The 26,775-nt window shown below is 43.8% G+C and overlaps 1 protein-coding gene across 2 annotated transcripts; it reads left to right on the top strand.

Moving 5' to 3' along the window:
• The first annotated feature begins 14,862 nt into the window (after positions 1–14,862).
• On the top strand, positions 14,863–26,136 carry Trim59 (tripartite motif containing 59). Of its 2 annotated transcripts, XM_036190856.1 has the most exons (4): positions 14,863–15,049; positions 15,949–16,023; positions 18,257–18,337; positions 23,295–26,136. In XM_036190856.1, exon 4 carries the CDS (start codon positions 23,298–23,300, stop codon positions 24,504–24,506), a length of 1,209 nt encoding a protein of 402 aa, XP_036046749.1. In that variant the 5' UTR covers positions 14,863–15,049; positions 15,949–16,023; positions 18,257–18,337; positions 23,295–23,297; the 3' UTR covers positions 24,507–26,136. The 2 variants fall into 2 exon arrangements, with proteins under 2 accessions (XP_036046749.1, XP_036046748.1); XM_036190855.1 differs by lacking the exon at positions 18,257–18,337.
• Positions 26,137–26,775: the final 639 nt, after the last annotated feature.

Raw genomic sequence — 26,775 nt, 5'->3', positions numbered from 1 at the left:
TTTATTGCATTTATTGATTTTTGTATGTATGTGGCGTGAGTGTGAAGACGTGTGAGCATCTGGGTCAGAACACAATGGTTGGGCCCCACACGTCACTCAGGGAGTTGGTTCTTACTCTCTACCATGTGGGTCCTGTGGAAGAAACTCAGGCCATGGTGCTTAAGGCAATCATCTCCTCTGCCTGCTGACATCGGACAGCCCTGGGGTAGAGTTTAAGTCTGGGTGTTAGTGCAGGGGGCTTTGAACCTTAGTACACAGCAGAACCTCTCTGGCTGGATCATGAAGACATATCACTGCCCACCATGCCCCAGAGTTCCTGACTCACTGGGTTTGGGAACAACCCAAAAGTTTGCACACACTTCTGGTTGGAGCAGATGCTGCAGGCTTTGAGACTGCGTTTTGAGAACTCCCTGCTTACAAAAAGGAGGCTACTACCTGAGCAACCAATGGGAAGAATTTGGTGTTATAGAAAGGGTGTCCTGAAGGCTAAGAGGAAAGCAGTGGGAATGCTAGATGCTAGCGATGTGGTTCCCAGGCTTTGGTAAAGGTTTGAAAGAGGTTATGTTTGAGGTGAAGCGATTTTTTACGGAGTCTAGTCACAGGCTTGAGCTCTGCCTTCTGGGCTGCAGGAGGATGGAACAGATATCTTGCAAGCCACAAGTGGGGATTTTCAAAACTCTCAGGGGAGTGTTAGCCAAGTCGCTTGGAGGTTGTACAACAGGAATTCCAGCCAGTTAGTGGGTGAATTCTGGCACCAAGGAAATGAAAGCAGGAGGGTCATATTTTGAGGCCACTATGGGTTACACGGTGAGACTCGGTTCCAAGAACTTAAAAACAAAGGAGCTGCAGTTTAAAGTTCAAGGAATAACCCTGGCGGCGGCGGCAGCGTACGCCTTTGATCCCAGCACTCAGCAGGCAGAGGCAGGTGGATCTCTGTGAGTTTGGTTCCAGCCTGGTCTACAGAGCGAGTTCCAGGACAGCCAGGACTACACAGAGAAACCCAGTCTTGAAACCACAATGACAACAACAACAATAACAACAAAATCAAAATAAATAGAAGTCGAGGAATAGTAAATAAGTAAATAAACAAACAAACAATAGATACACGGACGGGCTCAGTGAGATTTGTGGACCTCTGATGATTTCTGTGCTCATGTCACCAGGAGCTGGGGAAGACAGATGTTCACATCACACTTTAGTGAGCAAGAAATGATTCAGCTGTGGCTACACATCCACTAGAGATCGGTCAGATAGGACTCCCGGTTTAAACGCATTCAAGGAAACCGGGCAGTGGTGGCTGGCGCTCACCTTTAATCCCAGCACAGACGGGTGGTGTCCGCCAACCTCTCCTGTGACTGGGGGACAAAAATTCATTCGACTGTACTACAACTTTCCCTTTGTTTTCCAAAGCTCTTAAGTAGAGGCAATTTCTATGTACATCACAAGTTATTGTTGTTGTTTTCCTCAAAAACATCTTTTAAAATTTTTTTTATTTTTATTTTTGAGACAGGGTTTCTCTGTGTAGTCCTGGAACTTAGACCAGGCTGGCCTTGAACTCACAGAGATCCGCCTGCCTCTGCTTCCCGAGTGCTGGGATTAAAGCCGTGTGCCACCACGGCCCGGCTTTCAAATTCCTTTTTGTATTTATGTGTCTCAAGTCTGTGTATATAGATGGATGCTTGCATGCCATGACACTTGTGTGGAGACCGGAGAACAACTTGTGTGAGTTAGTTCTCAACTTCTGCCCTGTGGATTGCAAGATTCAAACTCATCATCAGGCTTGGCAGCAAGTACCTTACCCACCAAGTCATCTGGTTGTGCCCCCTCCCTTTAGGGCAAGGCCTTGCTGTGTTTCCAGGCTAGCCCCTAACTCTTTAGTTCAGTTTCTCCCAGTCCCCCCCACCCCTACATCTTACCATAAACAGTGGTTGCCTCTAAGAGTTAGGACTATTAAAATTTCCCCTCCTTTCTGTACTGATGGCTTTTTTTTTTTTTTTTGGAAAAAAAAGTTTTATTATGACTTCTCTCTTCCTTTCTTCCTTCCTTCTTTCTTTTTCTTTTCTTCCTTCCTTTTTCTTTCCTTCTTGAGACAGGCTTTCTCTACACTGACCTGGCTGTTCTAGAACTCAGTTCATAGACCACACTGTCCTTGAACTCAGAGATTGGCCTGCCTCTGCCTCCCAAGTGCTAGAATTAAAAGACGATGATACTATGCTCATTACTTTTTAAATAAAAAAACACTCTGAGAAGACAGGTTTTATTTTATACTTTTGTTAAGCCTCAAGACCTGAGTTTAATCCCCAAGTAGCACAAGGAGGGAGAAGAGAACCAGGTCCTGTGTGTTTTCCTCTGACCTCCACGTGGGGGCTGTGGCCCGTGTGGCCTCCCTCCCCAGCAAACAAAAATTAAATAAAAGATTTAAGGATGAAAACAGAAATAAAGTTACTTTACTGTGCTGCTGGCAAACTGAGACCATGACCTTGCTTTCCTCGTGTGTATTTGAAACTGAACTGAACTAACCTGTCTTGTAACAAGTTTATTTTAACAAGCTTCCAGCACAAGCCTGGGTGATGAGTGGGTGGCTAGACTTCACTTGGTGATGTGTCTTAGTTTTGTTTTTGTTTGTTTGTTTGCTTGCTTGCTTGTTTTCGGTGGTAAACTAACCCAGTGAGAAGCAACTTAGCGGAGAAAAGGTTTCTTAGCTCATAGTTCAAGATCGTAGTCCATCATGGTGGGGAGTCGGGGACACCAGGAACTTCAGGAGGAATCTTGGCAGACTGCATCTTAGTCAAAAGCAAAGAACGGCACCGCAGGCAGGCTCCTTTTCATCCAGTCCAGGGTGCAGCTGGTGGAATGCCGTCACGTCACCCTCATTTAGGGCTGGTCTTCCCATCTCAATTAAGCTAGTTAAGAAAATCCCCCACAGGCATGCTCGCAGTCCAACCTAGACAGTCCCTCACTGAAACTCTACCCACCTGGTTTTAGAGTCTGCCGATTAGCCGCGACAGTTTCCCTCTACGGCCCGCGTGCAGACTTCACTGGTACAGAGGACTGACCACTGACGAACCAAACCGTAGGACGCTGAGTGGCATTCCAAGCTATTCGTTCTGTATGGCTCTAGCTATAGTTAACATATACAAATGGCTGCCGTTCATAGTCCCAGCTCCTTCAAATCCAACTTTTCCAAGTTGTCGTGTACGGATGGATCCACGTTGGTTCTGTTCTTTTTCCTCATTATCACTGTTATACAAATGTCTCATGCATCTCTGTCTCATCCGTCCTCAGTCCATTTCCTGTTTCTTTTTGTACAAATTAGAAATTCTATACTAGGGGCTGGCGAGATGGCTCAGCAGTTAGAAGCACTTGCCGCTCTTCCAGAGGACCTCGGTTCAATTCCCAGCTCCACAACTCTCTGTAAGTCCTGGCGTGCACACACACACACACACACACACACACACACACACACACACACACACAGAGGCAAAACACCAATGCACATAAAATAAATAATTTTTTAGAAAGTGCCTCTTCTTTCTTATTTAAAAGAACATGTTATGGGACTTCTTTTTGTCTATGGTTTTTATATCCTGGAAATCACTCCATACCAGAGACTGTATGGCTTGAAAGCCTATTTATTTACTATATTTAGGCCACTTAAGGAAGGTTTGCCAGTTTGGATGTAGCTCAGTGGGACAGTCATACAATCTCTGCTGTTAAAGGACAAAAGTTGCCATAAACAGTCAGTAAATGCATGGATGTTCCAATACCACTTTATTTACAAAAACAAGTAACTGTGGCCCGTAGCTTGCTAATTTGTGCTCTATTTTATTTCAATAGTTTATTCTTGCACTAGTAACCAATTGTCTTGGTTCTAGAGACTTTTTAATATGTAATGTTGAGTAGACCTGGTTTCTCCTTATAACCTGTATTGTTTCGTTTTTGTTTTTCAGACAAGGTTCCTTTATGTAGGCATGGCTGTCCTGGAACTCGCTATGTAGACCAGGCTAGCCTTGAACTCACAGAGATCCTCCTGCCTCTGCCTCCCAAGTGCTGGAATCAAAGGCACGTCACACCACCATCCAGCATAACCTGTAATCTTATAATCTGTTATTAAAAATATTTGCTTATTTAATGTGTCAGTGTGTCTGTGTGGATTTACATGCATACTGTGCACACAGAAGAGAGTGTCAGATTCTCTTGAATTTTAGTAAGCCACCCAGTGGGTGCTGGGAACTGAGTCTGGGTCCTCCACAAGATTAATAATCTTCATCTCTGAGCCATTTCTCTAACCCCTGGGATCTGCTTTCTGTCTAGTAATTATAAATAGACCCATGAAATTAATGACTGTTTATTTTATTTATTCTTATTTGGAGGTCTGGTTTGTGGACTAACTCCAAACACAATTTCCAAGGAAGAGTCCAGAATGGCTAGGTGGTCGTGGTGCACACCTTTAATCTCAGCACTCGGGAGGCAGAGGCAGGCAGATCTCTATGGGTTTGAGGCCAGCTTGGTCTACAGAGTGAGTTCTAGGACAGCCTAGGCTATACAAAGAAATCCTGTCTCAAACTATCCCCCCCCCCAAAGAGTCCAGAATGATTTAAACAGTATTAATTGCTGAATCTTCAGATGAATTACAATTTAGAAGGATGACACAAAGCTAAATCTTGCTTATCTGGTAATTACAAGTTGCTGATGTATATTTTAGAAACTGAAATTATTAAAAATGCTGAAGAATATTTTGAAAATTTATGGTAGCCTTGGGAATTTAAAAACACTCTGGGATTTAATTTTGTTTGAATGTATTAGGGGTGGTATATCAGAAAACACATGGGGAGGTCAGAGCACCACTTTGGAGTCTGGTTCTCTCTTCCTACCAGGTAGATTCCAGGGATCAAAGTCAGGTCATCGGGTTTGATAGCAACCACACTTACCTATCGGAGACTTTGGGGACCCAGCCCCTCAAAAGATAGTCCCTTCCCAGGGTCCGGGAAGAATCTACAACCAGCTGATAATTAATCTTTGATGAAAAGAAATGAGTCTATGTACACAAAACTCCTTAGTCCATATACTGTATTATTTTGTGATGGTTCTCTCTCTACACAGCTTCAGTTCTGTTCTCATGCCTAGCTCCTTTCCTGCCTGATTTCTCTCTGTATTTATCTACTGTTCCCGCTAAGTTCTATCTTAATTCCTTCATCTTAACTCTGCCTCATCTAGGTCCTTTTCATCTCATTCTTACCCAACCAGTACTTCCCTGTCTGACTCTTCTTCATCTTCCATTGAAAGGCCATTGTAAGGGAAACAAGCCCCCCCCCCCCCACTAGCTCTGCTAATTGCAGATTCAGTGGGAAATACTGCACTCTGCCCCCACACCCCATATCAGAAAAGTTAGCCCACCATACTGTGCTAACAGGATGCTTGCCAAATAACCCCTGGGGTTGTGTTTGCAAGATAAATTGCTTAAGAAGAATGCTTGCCAAATAACCCCTTGCTAGATAAGCTTGGAATTCGTTTACCTACCCAGACTCTGAGAAAAGACCGTAGAGACATCTGGCGTCCAGGTGTCTGCACTCGGGGTGACCCCACTCCCCTGCCCTGGTAGAACTGCCTCATAAAAGGCCTGTGAGCCTCAAACTCGGGGTCACTCCTCGCGCTGGTGACCCATGAGCTCGTGCTAAAAATAAAAAGCTTCATTTATCACCCGATATCGGAGTGAAGCTCTCTGTTTTGTACGTCGACCCTAACACCATCTTGTTCCACATGTTCTTGCTGGTCAGAATCCTCCTTATTCCTCCCTGGTCTCCATCTCTCTGTCCCTGAAGTCTCGCAGAAGTCCAGTATAAACCCAGCAATAGCAGTCCCCGGGTCGAGCAAGGTCACCAGGCTTGAACTCTTGTGTGGTCATAAAGGCAGGTAAGAATTTTTTCCTCAGGCAGTGGCCACCAGGCTTCCAGGGTCAAACGGAGGGGTGATAAGAATCACATAGAGAGCAGGGGAGGGATAATCAGAGAGCCAGAGCCTAAGGGAGCCAAGCAGTCTCCGGCTCGCTTTCCACCACAGGGGGGGAAATCACATAGAGGGGCAGTAATTGTTAATTATCATTCGAAACCCAAAAGGGAAGTGACTAATGGGGAAATGAATTAACTAAAGGCTAAATTTGGGTAATATCTAAGAAGAGGGATCTTATGTGCTCCACTATAGTCTTAAATGTGATTAGTAGAAAATGTTAAGAATCTGTAAGTTGCTAGGGAGAAAATAAAACTGCCTTCTTTTTCCTGTGGCTCCTATCTGTCTGAGCTATCTGCCATTTTTCTGCAGGGTGGGGGAAAGTGTGCTCAGTCGCTAGGCAACCTGTGTACAGCTAGATGCCTCTGGTGATAGTTACAGGGAGATCTGGAACTGGAGGTAAGATTTGGGAAAGGAGGAAGTTAAGCCTAATTGGCACATCCACCAGGCCTTCTCAAATGGGTAGTCTGGACACTTAAGTCTGTTCTTAGAGAGTACAGAGGTATCTCTGATAAGGTACTTTCCTCGGTCTGGGGATGGACCTGGCTGGATGCTGCCAATGATGATAATTACAGGGAGGCTTGAACTGGGGTTCTGGCTGTGCATAGCTGTCAGCGTAGAAGGTTATCTAAATACTCCTTTAGTAGAGGGGAAATGGTGCCCAACAAATAATGGAAAAGCTACAATAGCACACAAGAAACTCAGAGCAGAAAACAGCTGATAATCAAAAGCCAAATATTACCAAGACTCCTTGAACCTTAGCCTGACCTCTGGAAGGAAGGCCCTTGGCTTCTTCCAGGTATTAGCTTTGTCATAGTCAGCTGAAATCCTACTTTGTATATTTCTGCAGCTTGCAGCACTTACCCACTAAGCCATCTTGCTAGACCTATTCTGAGATCTTTCAGTCAGACTTAGAAATGTTTTCTCCACCCCCATGGCAAATACCTTGCTGTTGGAAAATGATGTCATTCCTCACAGTCTATGAACGTGAGTTGTAGAAAACTCTGTCACTAATTTCTCACATAGCAGAACATCCGGTCTCTGCACAGCTTTTTTTTTTTTTTTTCCCATTTCCTGAGACAGGGTTTTTCTGTGTAGCTTTTGGAGCCTGGCTGGCTTTGAACTCACAGAGATTCACCTGCCTCTGCCTCCTGAGTGCCGGGATTAAAGGTGTGCACCACCACCGCCACACACCACCACCACCACACAGCCCTCTTTGAGGCTTTAAGTAGTAGAAAGCTTCCCAGTTAGTGACATCCAGACTATTATCCTGCTAGAAGTGCTACCACGCCAACAGCAACAGTCTTGCTTTTAACGTGGCATTGTTTGCCCCATTGGTTTTATGGTTGGGTGGAGCCGACTTTGTGCACGAGAATTCCGAAGCTGTGCGTGAGCACGAGGCTGCTGAAACAAGCCGCAGCCAGGTAATTGCTCGGCTCAGGGGAGCTTCGATGTTCTGACAGTTACACAATGTTTACTGAAAAGGAGAGTTGTATTTATAAACATGCAAACTGCCAAGGGCGTCTTTTTTGTCACTATTAAGACAACACAGCATCTCTTCCACACTAGAATTGTGATTAGAGAAGGAACTGCATTTGTTTTAGTGAAAACAGCTTGATTCTGTGAGTAAGGAAGCTAGGAGCTAATTCAAGAGATGCTGAACTGCTCTATATGGAAAAGCAAACAGACTGTGCTTTACTGGGGGGGTGTGTAGAGGAGGAGGGAGGAATGGCAGTGTGTGGTGATGAAGCCATCACAAGACGGGACCCATCTCTGCCAACATTGTCTGGCTATAACAGACATCTTTTTGTTTAAGGGTAATAGACTTCCAATTGTTCATTGGCAGGTGGTTGAAACTGTGACTTGTTTTCAACACAGTAACTGGTAATTTGAACAAGAACATATCAATTATATAGCAAGTTGATTTTGTTCTTTAACTGTTCCTTTAAAACCTACATAGTAAAAGAGAGTAGAGAGGAAGGCTATAAAACACTAAGGATATTTGAAAAAGACATAAGGAATAATAATTCATATTTATCTAAAATTACATGCAACATATATGTATGTATATACCTAGTTACATGCTGTGGGATATCTTTCTGAATGCTGTGAATATGTGTTGCTCTGATTGGTTGATAAATAAAATGCTGATTGGCCAGTAGCCAGGCAGAAAGTTATAAGCGGGGTAAACAGACAAGGAGAATGCTGGGAAGAGGAAGCATGGAGTGAGGAGTCACCAGCCAGACACAGAGGAAGCAAGATGACAAGGCAGAACTGAGAAAAGGTATCAAGCCATGTGGCTAAACATAAATAAGAAGTATGTGTTAAATTAAGTGTAAGAGCTAGCCAGTAATAAGCCTGAGCTAATGGCCAAGCAGTTATAATTAATGTAAGCTTCTGAGTGATTATTTTATAAGTGGGCCACAGGACTGCAGAGGCCTGGCGGGACCAGAGAAACAATCCGACTACAGTTACATAGTTTACATTACTTTCTGCCACAAGCCATAGACTATCTAACAAAAACCTGAGTACCAGGCATGAGGAACCTCTTCTTGAACTGTTGGCCAAGGGAGTCCAAGAGATCCACAAAACAATATGAGCTAATGTGATCACCCTTGGTTGCCTCTCAAGAATTTAAGGTAAGAGCCTATTGCTAAAGACATCACACACTTCGGACATAGGACTTGGAGGAGTAGAGCTGAAACTGACCTGGAAGCTGCCTTCCTGAGGACTGGCTCTTACAGTATCGGAAGATGTTATGTAAGCTACCAAGGGAGGCGAGCAATTGGTAGTTCTGCCCAGCTGTAAAGCCTAGGAACCACACGAATGACTGAACTGGCAAGAAATTCACAGTGGCGCAATGGTGGCACTTTTGTCTTGGAAGCAACCAACAGCTGTCTAATTGGACTTAAGTCCCACTTAACGGAAGAAATGCATGTCCGGTCCTGGAAACCTATCCAACTACCCATGACTGGAGAGGTCATAGACCCCAGAGGAGACCCTACTGCCATTTTCCTAAACCAATATAATTTCTAACTGTTTTCTAAATATTTATCCTTTTGCCCACATATAACTGTAGCTGTCACCCCTCATCAAAAAAGCTTCTTTTTGCAACAGATGAAGACCCAGAGATCCACAACTGGTCAAAATGCAGAGAAGAAGTAACTGTTGGGTCCCCCATGCCAACAGCTACACCTGCAGTGCAGCACCCACACTTAAGGCTCAGGGGAAATTGTTGAAGAGAGGTCAGGAAGGTTGTAGAGTCAGCCGGTCCTGGAGGTCAGCTGTGAGACTGTGTCCCCTAGACATAACAGGGACAGTGCACCCATGAACTTTCAACAACATAGTTGCCTGAACAAGAATGGCATAAGAACCATACTGATTGATATGCCAATGCAGGTAGAAATTCCACGTGGTCCCACCTCGACATGAAGAGCTACATGTGGTCAATGGCTGCTGAGAGAGGGAGAATCGTTTTTTTCCAGGGATGAGTCCCCACATAAACCCAATTCATAATTCTGAGTGGTCAGCCGTAGACACATGTGCATGTGAGCAAAGGTAAATAGATTCGGGACACTATATATATGTACATACATTTAAAGAAGAGATGTTAATTTGGGAGGGGCAAGGGAGAGGTTGCAGAGGGAAATGGGAGGTGGGAGTAATGCAGATGCAGTGTTCATCTACGAAGTTCTAGGGGGAAAACTACTAAGAAAAACCTACTTAGAAGAGAAAGATCTTCCCCAGAGGAGAGGAAGCTTCATCAGGTTCTCATTATTTAACTAGTCATTGTTTGGTGACTCCAAACCTACGGCCTCTGTAAACTGCATGTCAGAAATTAGTTCCATTGGCACTTTATTTGCTATAGTTACCCCACACCTCAAGAAAGGCCAGCTGGAAGGGGTGTCTGGCTCATGGGGAAGATAGGGCTTTGGCTTTGTTCCAAATGGCTTCCTCTCTACGCTTTCCCTAACCCCAACTGTTTCTTAACTGCCATCCCTATCCATTTGTGTGTTGGTGTGGAGGCTGGAGTAGAAAGTGAAGTCAGAGAGCTCACAGTCGCCATGGAAGCTCACAGTCGCCATGGAAGTTCACAGTCACCATGGAAGCTTACAGTCACCATGGAAGTTCACAGTCACCATGGAAGTTCACAGTCGCCATGGAAGTTCACAGTCACCATGGAAACTCACAGTCACCATGGAAACTCACAGTTGCCATGGAAGCTCACAGTTGCCATAAAAGTTCACAGTTGCCATGGAAGCCTGATTCACATTCTCTTTACCTAGATGATGCTTTAAAAAGAATCTTGCCGGGTGGTGGCAGCACAAGCCTTTAATCCCAGCACTTGGGAGGCAGAGGCAGGAGGATCTCTGTGAGTTCGAGGCCAGCCTGGGCTACAGAGTGAGATCCAGGACAGGTACAAAGCTACACAGAGAAACCCTGTCTCAAAAAACCAAAACAAACAAACAAACAAACAAACAAATAAATAAAAAAAATAAAAATAATCTTTTCTCCATGGAGTATTCTGTGGCTAATTAGAGAATCCAGAATTCTTTGTGTTTGGTTGGAACCTCCATTGCTCCATTGCTCCTTCATGTCTGAGAAGCCCCAATCCTGTCTTTCCAAACCTCACCCACTCAGAGAGTCTCTGAACAAAGGGAAGGCACCAAAAGCCCAGTTCTGCATTCTTGGCGGCTACAGCAGCTCCTCCCTTGAAGTTCCCAGTAGCCCAAGTCCCTGCCTGTAGTGGTCAGCTTTTGACCATGTGTGGGCACAAATCCAGTTCATGGTGGACACATCATCACCCCTCAACTACAAGCTATATAATCTCCTTGCTTTAGTTTAGGTGTGTGCCTTCTCCAGCCTCCATCTCTGGGACTGGAGAACCCACCTGGGAGTTGCTTTGCTCAAATAAACCTGCTCTACTTTTTCAATTCGACTTGATCTAGCTTATTCTGTGGGTGGAGAAACATTATTAACAGGTTATAGAAAACCTATTCCTTTTCAGGTTAATATACCACTTGGTGGGGGCACCACACCTGAACATCACCCGACCTAGTGGCTGACCAGTACTGTAGACTCATTACATACACTTGCCTCAGCACCCAGGACAGCAGTGACTCTTAGTATGTCTCTGCAGAGGCTTGTTTAGCCCTCTAGTTGGCACAACTGGGTAGGACCTTTGGCAATTTCACTTTAGGACCCACCAGTTCGAAAGTGTTCCTCCTAGATTAACCAAGGATTTAGTGAATGCCACAGTCTTAGCTTGACTTTTTACTAGGTTTGAAGTGAAGGGCAGATAGTAGGGGAAAGGGCAGGACTAAAAGCAACCCCTTAGCCCTTTCCAGAGAGTTCTCCCTAGTCTTCTGTTAACCCTGCACACCTGAGGATGAGAGGCTAGGCATCCCCTCACAGCTCTGAGTGCCTGTGCTCTACTGATAAACCATGATCACCTCACATTCACTTGACGTTGGAAATCTTCTATCCTGGAGCTGTGCTAACATTGTTTCAAGCAATGTATGCGGTGGGGAGCTTAATAAGATTTGTACCCAATTCCTTAGGAGCTGGCAACAAAGTTATCGCAGTGTAACCTTCAGGGCCCCTAGAGAACACAATAAGCAAAAGAAACACTTGCCCTGGACCTGAAATCTTAAATTTGTCACAAAGACACAATGACAAAGTTGTTTAAGCACGGTTGTTTATTTATCTATTTAGAGTCAAGGTGTCAGGAGCATCCAGGCTGTCCTCTAATTCCCCACTGCCTTCTTGCCTCAGTTTCCCAAGTGCTGACAGTACAGGCAGGTACTATGAAATCTGTTTTCCCGTCGTGATTCTGATGAAAAGCATTACAGATGAAGGATAGTCTTTTTATGTATGTTTGTTTTGAGATAAGGTCCCAATCTTGTAGTCCAGGCTGTCCTCAAACTCACCATGCAGTCTATGATGGCCTCTGACTTGCAATGATCCTCTTGTCTTAGCCTGCAAAATGCTGGGATTACAGATGTGAACCACAGTATTTGACATGGAGTACATTCTTAACCACACACCGGTGCAGCTAACTCTCCGTGTCCAGTGCCATCTCAAGTTAGGCTGCATTGGTACATTGATGGCTACAAGCTGAAATCACTTGAGGAACTCAGACTTAGACGGGACCACGGGGCCGTGTTTTCCTGTCAGCAGCAAACAGAGAGATTCTTGTGGCAAGGATCTCCTTCAGGTATGAAGGCCAGAAAGTGGCCTTGCTGGCCGGAGATTGCTAGTTGGGGCTAATGTGAACTCAGACAAACAAGCTGGCAATCCTCAGCTTCTGCTGGCTTCCACCGTCCCCATTATCTTTCAGTAACAGCTCTCTAGGATTTACCACCTAATGCGTTTGTTCTGCCATTCCTTCACAAATGTATTGTTCTTTGTCTAAGAAAGGATGCATGCTTCCTGCTGTTTTATTTTTGATTATGTGCCTGAGTGGTTGTCAGTGTAAGTAGATGCCATATGCATGTGGGTGTCTGCAGAGCCAGGTGACAGCATTAGATCCCTGAAGTTACAGGGGTTGTGAAGGGTCCACTTCCATGCTGGGCACTGAACTCAGGTATTTGGGAAGAATAGTAAGTGCTCTTAATTGCTCAGTTGCCTTGGGTCAGTTAAAAACAACAACAACAACAACAACAAAACAAAACAAAGTCGAAACTATCTGTTTGTTTAATGTGTTCAGGCGTGCTTTGTAACATGCATGTATATGTGCGCCACACCCATGCCTGGTGATCTTGGAGGTCAGAAGACAGCATCTGACCCCTGTGAAGGTTTTGAGCTGCCATGCTGGGGATGGGACTGAACCCTGTCCTCCGGATGAGCAGCCAGTGCTAAGACTTCCTGGAAGCCTCAGTGTTCAAGACACAAGGTGTCAAGCAAGGAGCCTGTGGAGCACCAAGAAGTCAACACACACAGCTGATTTGCTTATCAGGGTTGGGGACTGAACAAGCCAGCGAGCACTGTAACTGAGCTACATCCCTAGCCCGGAATTCAGGTTTTATTTCATCTTTTCGGTATTACACGTGTTAACAAATGCAAATACTCTTTTTTTTTCTCTTCAATATTCTGTCACAAAGGGATTGTTGGGACTGCATAAGTCATAATGGAAATATAATCTAGAAAGAGACCCAAAGCAGCTAAACTTTTTTGCAGACCCAGTTTTTGAGGCCCAAGCACTTCCACGTGGGATTTTTTTTTTTTTTTTTTTGGTTTATTGCTTTTAAGGCTTTGATCTTAATTTGTTTGAATCTTAATTCTCTGGTCTCTCTTTTCCAGGTCAGCACTATTATCTAAAGAGTGCATGTCATGATCCATAAGCCCCGATGCCGGGCACTGTGGAGCGGCATTGTCTCTGAGGCTCCTTGACCTCTCTGCCCCTCCCCACGTTTGGTTTCGGAAATCCGCAGCGTAGGGATCAAGAGCTCTTAAGCCTCACTCCTTGAAGGCACACTTTCTTCCCTTCTCCCTCCCTCCCTCGTCCCTTCCAGTCTGAGATAAGGTCTTGCTGTGTATCTTAGCTTGGAATTAGCGATGCAGCCCACATTGGCCTGTGACTGGGGCTCTACCAGCCTCCGTCCTGCAAGAGCTGGGATTAGGGCTACCACCACCACTGGGGACGCTGCCCTTCTTGGATAATGTCACTTTCTTCAATCAGCGCGTCTGTCCCGTGTCTGTGCACCTGTTTGGGGGCTATCGTCCGTTTCCCCTTCTGCTTCTCTCCAACATTCCTTCTACTCCTTCACGTGTTAGAGCCGGTAAGGCTGCTTCTGCCTTCTTGCAGTAAGGAAGCATGGAGATGAAAACAGGTGGCATTAATTATAGCGCACAACATCACACTACCCATCAATACTCAGCCATATTCATTCCACAGGCGAGTACACGTTTAAAAGACTCTCCATCTTTTAAACATCTGCGTGTGTGTTGACCTGCAAGTATGTGTACGCACCAAATGCATGCCTGTCGCCAGCGGAAGTGGGTGGGCAGAAGGCTGCAGTGGATGCCCAGAAACTGGAGTTACTGAGGGCTGTGAGCTGCCTTGTGGGTACTGGGACCCCAATCGGAGTCCTCTGCAGAGAAACAAATGCTGCCCATAGCTGGGCCACCCCTCGGGGCCACCACTACATTTTCTTAAGAGAGAGAGAGAAAAAAAAAAGTGCCGTACATGTATTGCTATGGAAAAAAAGAGTCACAGCACAGTATTTTGGCGAAGTTAAAAAAGCCATCAGGCTGACTTCAAAGTTTAAGACGCATCTGTGACATGGAAACGCATCGGTATCTGTGGGCGTCCCTGGGGTCCACACGTTTGTCATCTAAGCGTCGCGGCGCTGCCCGGCGCGCGGAGCCCTGTGGACGCAGCCCGGGAGTGTGACTTTTAAGCGCACTTGGGACCGGGGCCGGGACCAGGGAGCGTGTCTGGGGAGCGGCGTGGACGCCGTGTCTGCAGCAGGGCAAGGAGGCGGCGGCCGTGCCCCGGACCCGGAGGCGCGGCGGGGTGGGCCAGGGCCCTGTGCGGTAACAATGGAAGGCTCCGCGTGGCCAGCGCCAGCGCCAGCCGGGGCGGGCGTGGTCGCAGCGGAGAAGCCGTGCCGCCCAGCCGCCCGGAAGAAGCCTGGGGCGGCCCGCGCGTCCCCGGCCGCTCCGCCCCGCCCTGCCCTCGCGAGGCCCTGGCGCCATCCCGCCCCCTCCTCACCCACCCTCCCACCCCGTCCCCGGAGGCGCGACCCGGGCCCCCGCCAGGCGCGTCCCACCGCGCCGCCCTCCTCCGGAGCGACCCGCCCGCGCGCCCTCCGAGTGCGCAGGCGCATCGCCCGCGGCCGTTGACTTTCAAAGGCCGCCCGCGCCCTCTCATTGGCGGAGGCGGCGCAGTTGAAAGTGGCCCGGAGGCGGCGGTGGCGCCGCGAGGCTCCGCCCCCCTCCCGGGCACCTGAAGACTCGGGCGAGCGGCTCGCAGTGTGCGCTCCCGAGGTGCCGGGCATTCTCCGCCGTCCGCGCCGTCCGCGCCGTCGCCAGCCCAGCGGTGAGTACCTCGGCTCCCGTCGGCCCCGACCAGGCGGCTCCGAGCCCCGGCTGCCCCGGCTGCCCCGGCTGCCCCGGCTGCCCCGGCTGCCCCGGCTGCGTCCGCCCGGGACTGGAGGATGGCTTGGCGGGCTGGGCTCCGGCGGGCGGGCATGCTCTCGCCCCACGCGCGCGGGTGGAGCCGCGGCGTGGCGCTGCAGGCGGGGTGGTTGAGCCCCTTGGCGGCCGGTGGGTGAGCCGAGGGCACCCCGCAGGAGCAGGCGGGGTGGTTGAGCCCGGGACATCCTGGAGAAGAGGGCACGACTGCCATCTTGAGCTACTTCTTTGTTTGGGGGGGTTCGCGTGGAACTCACGCCCATTTTACAGATGGGGAGCTTCCTAGGGGAAGCTGCCCGAGAGTCCCACAGCGTTCCAGAGACAAGAACTGGGACGTGGGCAGACACTTAGGTCAGTCGTTAGCAACTGGTGAAGTGGATGTGGGCATGGTAGTGCACACACGTGGGATCCCAGCGCGGGAGACAGAGCCGGGGTCTCTTGGGAGGGAGTTCAAGGCCGTGCTGGTAAATAAACTAGCGAGTCCAGGTCCTCAGCGAGGGCTGCACACAGTTAGACCTGGTCTCAGAAAAGCCATCCAGCCCCACTGGGAGTGTTTGCTTAGTGGGAACCTCGTTTTATTGGTTACATTGTCCAGACTCCTCACTGAGGATGCAGGATGTTGTAAAACGTCCTTTGTGAGGCCAAATCGTTGGGCTTTTCAAGATGAAAGTGATATTTACTGCAGGCCGTAGTGGCTGTTTGTCACTACTGTTAAAAAAAAAAAAATCCAACCATCGGGCTATAGCTAGCTTCTTTTTTTCTGTTCTTTACAAAATCTGGAATATAAAATTGTTTTAATTTTAGAATAACAAAAGGATCTGGGAAAGTTGGAGACCATAAAGTATATTCAGTATCCAGATCAGGAGATCAGCAAACCAGGTAAGCTCCGGGAAGTAAAGTTTGTATGAAGAAAACTCACTATGTTTTTACAGTGTGTGATCTGGGCTGTGATGTAAAATGTAAAATAATCTTGGAAAAAGATGTATACTAGTGTTGTATAAAATTCTATCGTATGGAGGAAGCGTAATGTAAGAAATAAACATCTCTCATTTGACTTAGTCTTAAAAGTTTTTTCACCTTTTTTTTTGTTGTTTGTTTTTGGGTTTCTTTTCAAGGCATGGTTTCTTGGTGTAACCCCTGGCTGTCCTGGAACTAACTTTCACTGTAGACCGGGCTGGTCTCAAACTCAGAGATCCACCTGCTTCTGCCTCCTGGAATGCTGGGATTAAAGGTGTGTGCCCCACTACTGGGCAACCCTTCTCCCAGCCCCCACCACCAGGGTTCTCTGTGTAGCTTTGGCTGTCATGGAACTGGCGTTTTAGAACTGGCTGGTCTAGAACTCAGAAATCCACCTATCTCTGCTGAGACTTAAGGCATATACCATCACCACCCTGCAAGATTTTTTTACTTTTCTGTAACAGAAATTTTACAAGAATGCCTGTACATCTGAAGGCTTGCACACAAATGGAGGTATTTGATACATTTACAGACTGCACTTATTATTGGAGTTACTTTTACTTTCTGCTTAGCATTAACATTAATCTACATCCATTTCTAGTGACCCAAGATATGAATTGAGTCTGGTAAAATAAAAGATAATGTATATTTTGACACCGCCTCTCAGCAAGTGTGTTGCTGAATGTTTTCCATCAAATATATTTTCACTTTGAATTTTCTTTTTTTTTTTTTTCAAGACGGTTTCTTTTTGTAGCCTTGGCTGTCCTAGTCTCTGTAGACTAGGTTGGCCTTGAACTCACAGAGTCCTGCCTGCTTCTGCCTTCCAAGTGCTGGGTTTAAAGGTATATGCCTGGTTAATCGAACTAACTCTTAAGTAAGCCTGTAATTTCATAAAGATTTTTTTTTTATCAGTTAGGGCCACTTGGCTGTGAGGCCCTGGTGGGGTGGTAGCATCATGTGAATTTTCCCAGACTTTTGGCTGACTCATCAGAAGGCCTGTGAAATATAATGTGGCCCTGTGTGATGGAGTATAGTTCGAAACATCAGCACTCAGGAGTTCAAAGACGCCTTTTGTACCATGACAGTTTGAGGACAGCCTAGAACATATGAGACCCTGTTCAAAAAAATGAAACAAAACTAAAATGTAATGAATATTTTATAACATTCATGTTCAAAGATGGGAAGAGCAGTGAAATGTTAATGAATTAACACTTATGAGCACAGGATCAGGAGTCGTATGTTTAATGCTGCTCATATTTAATCTATTTATATCTAGTATCCTGAGTAGACACTGTAGTTCAGTTTACTTACTTAAAAATGAGAGGTTTAAAAGTGTTCAATACACAAGCACAGAAATTTGTGAACTACTTTACAAATAGATCATTTAGCCCTAGATTTCATCCCAGTGTTAAAAAACGACCTGTTGCTGTCTGGCGATGGCACACTCCTTTAGCTCTATCACTCGGGAGGAGATCTGTGAGTTTGAGGTTAGCCAGGGCTACATGGAGAAACCCTGTCTTGAAAAACAACAAAAACCAACACCCCCAGGCTGGCCTAGGAGCTGTTCCTCAGCGGTGCTCGAATGACCCTCCTCTGCCTCTGGAGCAGCTGGGTGATCCATAGACTGGCCTGCTGTGATTAGCTGTAACTTTTTTAAGTGGAATCTTTGTTGTATCCTTTTTACTTGATGATTCCTTCATTGGGTTTTAACTACAGATTTTGCTAATGCTTTTATTGTTACATGTGAATAAATCACACATGTATAGAATTCTGGGGTAATATCTTTTGCCTTCTAGAGCATATAGACATTGTTAACAGCAGCATTCCTCATTGTATGTATTCTGGCTATCTATTTTTGTATAACATTTGAAAGCTTGGCTAGCTTTGTCCAAGAAGGCCTTTTTACTGATATGTCTGAAATCTCAGTGCTGTTTTTGAAATCCAGGTAGCCTGGCTAGGTGGTAGGGTGTGGTTTGAGTGAAAAATGTCTCCCATGGCTTTAGGCATTTGAAATGAATACTTGTCCCCAGTTGGTGGCACTGCTGGAGAGACTATGCAGCCTTGCTGGAGGACTTGTCAGTGGGGCTGGCTTTGAGAGTGGAAAGCCTTCCCTCACGTTCAGTTCTCTCTACCCTGTGCCTCCTGTTACCCATAGTTTCCCACTGCAGCTGCCCACTGCCCTGCTGTCCAACTGTCTGGACTCTAACCGCCTGGAACCCAGAATAAACCGTCTTCTGTAAGTTGCCTTGGTCATGGTGAACTCAAAGCATTGCTTGTTGGTCAAAGCAGTCATTTGACTTATTCAAAATTTTCTGGGGGTGGTGGTGGTAAATAGATTTCATCTCTTGATAAAAAGAGTATCAGGTAGGCTATATTACAGAACAGCGTGTATAAGGGGTAACTGGGGTTCTTCCAGGTTTTTTTTTTTTTTTTTTTTTTTTTTTTTAAGAAATTACCATGTTCATTGACAGCCTCATTTATACAGCTGAGGCTATGTCCCACTGCTGATGTTTTCTTGGTTTGCATTGTGCATTTCCGCCTGGCCACTTGGAGGATTGGCTATCTTCTTTTAATAGTTTTTTAGATTTTTTAGTTGTATGCTGATTAAATGAAATAGCTTAATATAAAAGTTGGTAGATACTTAGCACTCCCTATTCTTGTTCTTTAAAACCTATGACAGGCATCTCCTAACATTGTCGTTTAGTTTTTACTTCTGTGTTTTATAGCTGAAGAGTTCCTGTGTCCTGGTCGGCCAGCGGTCGGGACAGATCTCTCCTCCTCTCGTTCCCCAAGTAAACACACAAAAGCTTATATTAATTAAACCTTTTCAGCCATTAGTTCAAGCTTACTATAGACTAGCCCATTTTTGCTCATCTATATGTCAGCACGTGTTACATGCTGCCCCCTGGACGGCAGCGGGCTGCGTCTCCTGACTCAGCCTTCCTCTTCCCGGAATTTTCCTTGACTACTTGTCCCACCTATACTTCCTGTCTGGCTACTGGCCAATCAGCACTTTATTAGACCAGTATATAGAAGCATTATCCCAAGGCAGTGTTTCTTTTTTCTTTTGTTTTTCTGAGAAAGGTTCTCACCATGTAGTTCTGGCTGTCCTGGAACTCACTGTGTAGTCCAGGCTGGCTTTGAACTCACTAGGATCCTACTGTTTCTGCTCCCCTGTTTTGTGTTTTGCTCCCCAAGTGCTTGGGATGAAAGGCCTGTGACTGCCCAGCTTTACTTCTGTATTTTAAATAATGTTTTTAATGTATTTAAATTTCTTACCCCATTTTTTTTTAATTGGGTCTGGCAAGATGGTTCAGTGACTGAGTGCTTGTCACATAAGCCTGATGACCAGAGTTTAATTACTGGAACCCATGGAGGAAGGCGAGAACTGATTTCTGAAAGCTATTTTCTGACCACATGTTTACTAAGATGCACATATGCATATACTCATATGTAACACCACACATTCAAAATAATAAAAATTTGATATTTAAGTATTGGCTTATCTTTCAGTCTTTTTTTTTTTTTTTTTTTTTTTTTTTTTTAAGGCAGGGTTTCTCTGTAGCCCTGATTGTCCTGGAACTCTGTAGACCAAACTCAGCGATTCCCTGCCTCTGCCTCCTGAGTGCTGGGATTAAAGGCATGTGCCACCACTTCACCCCGCTTTGGGTTTTTTGTCTTTCAAGACAGAGTTCCTCTGTGTAGCCTTGGCCGCCCTGGAACTCACTTTGTAGACCTGGCTGGCCTTGAACTCACAGAGATCCACGTGTCTCTGCCTCCTAAGTGCTGAGATTAAAGGCATATGCCACCACCACCTGGTGGCTTTTTTTTTTTAAATAAGGAAAATTTTAGTTGTTTTTATCCCACCTTCCAGTGTAATTTTGTCAATCTGGTCAATCAATATTTGGTATTGCTTCATTGTCTTGTAGAGTCCAGTGTTGCCATCGATACTTTGGAAACTACAACTTAAAAAGTTGAGCTATTTGTGGGGTCATTAAGTGGGTTCTCAGAGATAGTACTTTCCTCTATCCCCCAAATCTTGGAGTGTTTTATGTTTGTGCAAATATGTATACCACCCTCCCTTCCCACGGCATGTGTGGAGGTCAGAGGACAACCTCCTAACTTCTTGGAGACTGGGTCTTTTTTTCCAACTCTGCCTCTGCTGTCTGGATGCTTAGCTTTTGATATGTACTATGCTCAGCTTTTCGTGGGTTCTGGGGATCCAAACCCAGGTGCTGAGGTTTGCACTGGGAAATGGTTTGCTCCTTGAGCCATGTCCCAGCCTCTCCCCAGCTTCCTTCCTGTGAGAGATACAGACTAGAATTTTGAAGGGTTAATAATACTAGAGCTATTTTACTGTGGAAGCAAACTAGTCCTAAGATCTGATATTCCTCCAGTTTTGCTACCTGCACTCCAGATAACTAATGATACTACATGTGGATCGAATGCATGTCAGTTGCTTCAGTTTTACTCTTTCAGAGAACTAGTCTGTACTCCTTCGTTGTGTATTGTGACATCATTGAAGTACTCTGAGAAACATGTTTGTTTTTCTTTGGTAATTTTTGTATGACTTCACAGCTCTCTGTGGGTGTTGGGTAACCTTGTAAAGGTTTCTAAACATGCATTCACTTGCCATTTCTTTTCAGTGACTGTCATCTTCTGTACTGTTGCCCAATCATTAGTCTCCTGGAATCCTGTACAGGTCAAAACTTAGTCTCTACATGCCACAACTTGGCTCATTATGGATCCTGAATATTGCCAGACAGTACAGGATACATTTTCTGATGGGCTCTTCATTGCTCCTAACAGATTTTATTATTAAAAAGCCCAAATTGCTGTTGACACTGCTATTGTTTAGATACTATTTTTGACCTTATAGGAGGCTTACATTCTAATACATAACATAAATGTTAGAAAAATCCTTAGAAAATCTTAAGTGCTTGAAGCAAAAATGTCTATTTAGTTAAATTTACAAAGGTACTTAATCTAGGGTAGTAGTAGTCTCACAGATGGTTAGAGCTAACCACTAAACAGATCAAATGGGGTTTTAAAGAACAATTAGTTTTAAATGCAGTTGCTACGAACTTTTTTGGTAATGCTGGAGACAGGATGCAGGACCTCATGCATCTAGATAACACACTCTACTAAGGTAGCCCTAGCCCTGTTTAGTTGTATATAGGTTTTGTCAGTTTTTATACTCTTTATAAAGAACATCTAGGATTTGTTTAAGGTTCCATAAACAGGTGATATACTTTTCCGTGCCAAAAGGCAGTTTTGAGGATTATGGCTTGCTGAGAATGATACAAAGGAAAACTATAAAAGTAGGCTATAAAACTGTCAGCTTCTTTTGGAAATATTAATAGCTTATGGAGGTCCATCATCTGTCAATGAGCCTCTGAACTATTGCTGGGTCTCTTTTTCTGTTTTAGGGATAATCTAAAAATACATTTTAAAAAAGTCATTTTTAGTGCGTGCATGCATTGTGGGGCAGGTATGTGCATGTACTGAGAAAGTGTTGTGGATACCCCAGAGCTGGTTTTGTATGTGGTTGTGAGCTTCCTTCTGTGCTGGGAACTGAATTCTGATCTGGAAGAACAAGTTTGCAGTCATAACTACTGAGCCATCTCTTCAGCCTCTCAAACATTTTTCAATGAAGGAAGGAGATGAATGGTGTCCTTTCTTTCCTTTACCATTTGTTTTAGATTCTCATTTTCCGTACTTGTCACCATTATCAACTCTTACCTTTCAAATCTATTTTTATTGCCAATGCTAGTTAAATTAAAACTTTCTTCCTGGGGTGATATTTTATTTGTGCTCCAACAAATAAAACTTATCTGGGGGTCAGAAGACAGAGCCAGCCACTAGATTAGACATAGAGGCCAGGCAGTGGTACATATGCCTTTAATCCGATCACTTGGGAGGCAGAGATCCCTCTGGATCTCATTGAGTTCAAGGCCATACTGGGAACAGAGCCTGGTGTGGTGGCATGTGCCTTTAATGCAGTCCTTGAGATCTCCTGTCTTTGCTTGGGAAGGACACACACCTTTAATTCCAGGATTAAGTGATGGCAGGAAGCAGAAAGGTATATAAGGTACGAGGACCAGGAACTAGAGGCTTTTAAGTAGTCCAGCTAAGACCCTTCCAGGTAAGGACTCAGGCTTTCAGTCTGAGGAAACAGGAACGCTCCCTCTTTTTGGCTAAGGATTTCCTAGAGGTAAGACATGGCTGGCTTACTCTCTGATTTCTGTTTTCACCTAATATCTGGCTTCAGGTTTTTTGTTTTGTTTTTATTATTAAGACCTTCAAAATTTGTGTTACATTTTCCCTTTCAAATTTTCAAGTTAAAATTACCGCTTTATAGAAAACCTCAGTACAGGTGTGGATCTGGGGCTGTATAAAATCATTGTTGAGTATTTGCCTAGCATGTACGAGGCCTTAAGTTAGATTATTAGCACCTGAAAAGAAGGGCAAAAGGGAGAGAAAATAGGAATTGCATATGCTGCTCTTAAATTAATAGTCATTTCTAGAGAAGTTAAATATAACTTGTAAGAATTATTGAACCAGTTGTGATGCTTCATACCTGCAACTCTAGATTTATCTCAGCAAAAAACCAAAACGATCACAAACAGGTACATTTTTTTCCTCCCTTTAAATTGAATAATTTTGTTAAGCCTAATGTTACACAAATGTCTATTCATTACAGTTTTTTTGGTTTTTCGAGACAGAGTTTCTCTGTGTAGCTTTGCACCTTTCCTGGAACTCACTTTGGAGACCAGGCAGGCCTCCAACTCAGAGACCCACCTGGCTCTACCTCCTGAGTGCTGTGATTAAAGGCGTGCGCCACCACTGCCCACAGCTCATTACAGTTTTTTTTTTTTTTTTACACATTACAAAGTGTAGTTTTTACAAAAAAACTTACATATAGTAATTGTGTAAGTAGAACATCAACTGAATTTTAGTCTTCATTACATAAAACCAGTTTGACTAATTTAAAGCATTTTATTATAAATTAGTTGGGATTTTGTTGGAAAGGAATAATGGTCCACTTATTAATTGAATTACATCTAAAAAAATCTCTGGCAAATACAGTATTTAATTTGAAGGTCATGCCTAAAACTTTACATAGTATGTGCCAGATGTATGCTATATGTAGACTTACTGTTTTTTTTTTTTTTTTCTGTGTGTCTTGACAGGAAATGCACAATTTTGAGGACGAGTTAACGTGTCCTATTTGTTATAGTATTTTTGAAGATCCTCGAGTACTACCATGCTCTCATACATTTTGTAGAAATTGTTTGGAAAATGTTCTTCAGGCATCTGGTAACTTTTATATATGGAGACCTTTGCGAATTCCACTCAAGTGTCCTAACTGCAGAAGTATCATTGAAATTGCTTCCACTGGTATAGACTCCTTACCTGTCAACTTTGCATTAAGAGCAATTATTGAAAAGTACCAGCAAGAAGACCACCCAGATGTTGTCACCTGCCCTGAACATTACAGGCAACCATTAAATGTTTATTGTCTACTAGATAAAAAATTAGTTTGTGGCCATTGTCTTACTATAGGTCAACATCATGGTCACCCTATAGATGACCTTCAAAGTGCCTATCTGAAGGAAAAGGATACACCTCAGAAGTTGTTTAGACAGTTAACCGACACACACTGCACAGATCTCACTCGTCTTATTGAAAAGCTTGAAGAACAGAAATGCCATTCTGAGAAAATGGTTCAAGGTGATAAGGAAGTTGTTATCCAGTATTTTAAGGAGCTTACTGATACATTGGAACAGAAAAAAAAAATTTTTTTGGCAGCTCTCTGTGATGTTGGCAAGCTGATTAGTCATGAATACACCCCACAGATTGAAAGGGTGAAGGAGATAAGAGAGCAACAGCTTGAGTTAATGACAGTGACGACATCTTTACAAGATGAGTCGCCACTTAAGTTCCTAGAAAACATCGATGATGTCCGCCGGCGTGTGCAGATGCTGAAACGAAGACCGCTTCCTGAGGTGCAGCCTGTTGAAATTTACCCTCGAGTACACCAAGTTCTAAAGGAGTGGAGCAGAACAGAAATTGGACATATTAAGAAAGCTGTCATTCCTGAGATGAGAATTTCTTCAAAAAGGATGTCATGTTCCTGGCCTGACAAGGATGAAAAAGAAATGGAATTTTTTAAAATTTTAAATATTGTTATAGTGTCACTAATTTCAGTGATATTAATGTTGATACTCTTTTTCAGCCAACACATAATCACCTTCTTAAATGAAATCACTTCAACATGTTTCTCTGAAGTCTCTTTGTCTCTTTACCAAAGTTTATCTAATAACTTATATGACTTAAAAAATACGGTATGCTACACTTTATATTTGTTAAAGGAATTCATGTGGAAAATAGTTTTTCGTTGAAAACCCAAATCAGCAGTTTTATGTGGGCTCATTGTGTCTGTATTGCAGAGGCTAACCATTGCTAGATGGAAGTCAGGGTAGTGAAAGTAGCAAGTTTATATAGAAATATTATAAGCCTTCCATGGTTGGATAGAAATGGTGTCAGAAATGATAACATTATCTGAAAGATGACTCAGCCACTTAGAAAACTTTAATTCTTGATATGAGTAGTTTATTTGCTTGATAGTGTTTTAAATATTCTCTTTAACAAAAATTTTTTTTGTTATATGTTGTAGTTAGCATTGCAGTTCTTTGTATATGTAGGTATTAGATTAAACAATGGCAAGCATTTTGACATGATTTAAAGCTTTTCAATGTATAGATGGAGGTGGTAAAAGTTATAAAAAAAATCAGGCCAGGATTACTTAGATATCTTTTTGGACAAACATAACTGTTAATAGATTTAAGAACATTCATTCCAAACAGAGCCACCGCTTTTTTATATAAACTTATTTTATATAAACTGCATTTAGGAGCTAGCTGAGTTTAATGGCTGGAGAATCTCTAAGTCAGGGTGTCAGCCTGGATATCATATTGAGATCTCAAACCAACCAAACAAAAAGGTTTAGTGGCAGAGCCTCTGAGGCCTTTTCTACTGGCTCTAGCACCACAAAGCAAAACAAGTATGTATTTTGCTTTTGTAGTATTCAGTCTTGTTCTTAGATTAAAAACTATACGAAACCTTTACATTAGGACAATCATGTTAATGTGATTCATTTAATAGATCTGGTATCATGTAAGCTATATTTGTCTTAAAATGGTCTCACTCTGTAGCCCTAAAGTGCTGAGAATTTTAAGTATGAGCTGCTGTAACCGGCTAGTCTTAAAGGAGCTCATTAAGTCAGAATCTTTAATTCCCTTAACAGGGACTACTAGAATATTTGCAGTACAACTTTGGTTCACTGTCATTGAAATATTTTCCAGAAATCCCATATGGGCTATTCTTGAATCACCAACTCTGGGGACCATATTTCAGAGGTCAGATTACAAATGCTTTGAGCCTTATTGATTTGTGGTAGATAAAGCTGTGTCCAAGTCAAGGTTAAAACAAACAATGCTGAGAGTTTATCACTAAGATTAATCATTAGGTCTACTTAACAATCAGATTTGATCCAGCATAATTTCGATCTCCTGAGGCCATTTGGAAGAGGTAATGGAGGGGAGGGGGACAGTGTTCAGTTAACAGACACGATCACACTGTGAGTGCTCTTTACAAATGTTAGCAAGCAAAGGTTAGCTAAGACATTTTTTCATGGAGTTACTAACTGTATAAATGTGAAACCCAAGTAATGCTGTGCCATGTTAGCAGGTGGGAGAACTCATTCTCAATATGCTTAAGAAAATGGAGCAGGAGAAGATTGATATTTACTAACTGAAACTTAACATTTCAATCTAAACAAGCATATGCCTAGTGTTAACCTTATATGCCGGACCATTTTTAGTACACAACTCTGTTTTCTGGTAATGAGTTACTATACACTTACTATTTTATATCAGGTGGTTGAGATCATACAATTTAAAGCACACACATTTGGAAATTCTGGGTTTTATGTGTAACAGTATATTTGAATAAACTTGGTATTTTAGTGAATGGCTTAGGAAGTGATGTCTTTGTATTTTCATACGGCTTCTGAATATTCTTTCTTGAAAAGTTAAGTTTGAACTCTAGTTACATATTTGTGTGCTCCTAATTTGTAGTGGCTTTATTATGAATCATGGTCCATGGTATGAGGCATTTAATTAATTCCTTAGGATAAGCACCTAGAAATTTAAGAAGACTTTGTTTTTGAGATAGGAACACACTAAGCAGACCAGGCAGGCCTGACTGCTGGGATTAAAAGGAGTACACCACCCCTGGTGATGGCAGACTTTAAGATCATAGCATAACCTTCTTTAGACAACACAGTTGAGTATAATTGGGGTATTCTGACCTACAAGATTTACACATGCAAACATTTGCTTTCACGCTTCTGTGTCCCCAATCATCCCGTGACACCCCCACAACCTCCAGTTCTCACTGAACTCAGTTTATGGATTAGCCAACATAGGTAGTCCATGATCCCCAGGTCTGACTACATGAACCTTGGAATACAGTGGGATACCTGTAATGCCCATTATGGCAGAAGAGAAATCAAGGTGAGATGGGTTATACAACATGAACCCCCCCCCCCCCAAAAAAAACCACCAAAACCAAAACCCACTGGCCCTGTTCTTTACAGGAATGCTGGTC

Source organism: Onychomys torridus, chromosome 6 (assembly GCF_903995425.1).
Source record: "Onychomys torridus chromosome 6, mOncTor1.1, whole genome shotgun sequence".
In the NCBI taxonomy this organism is placed as follows: domain Eukaryota; kingdom Metazoa; phylum Chordata; class Mammalia; order Rodentia; family Cricetidae; genus Onychomys; species Onychomys torridus.
This window is presented reverse-complemented; position numbering and strand designations above follow the sequence as displayed.

Excerpts from the sequence above, each read along its gene's own strand:
- Trim59 (XM_036190855.1), top strand. The coding sequence starts at position 23,298 with ATGCACAATTTTGAGGACGAGTTAACGTGTCCTATTTGTTATAGTATT.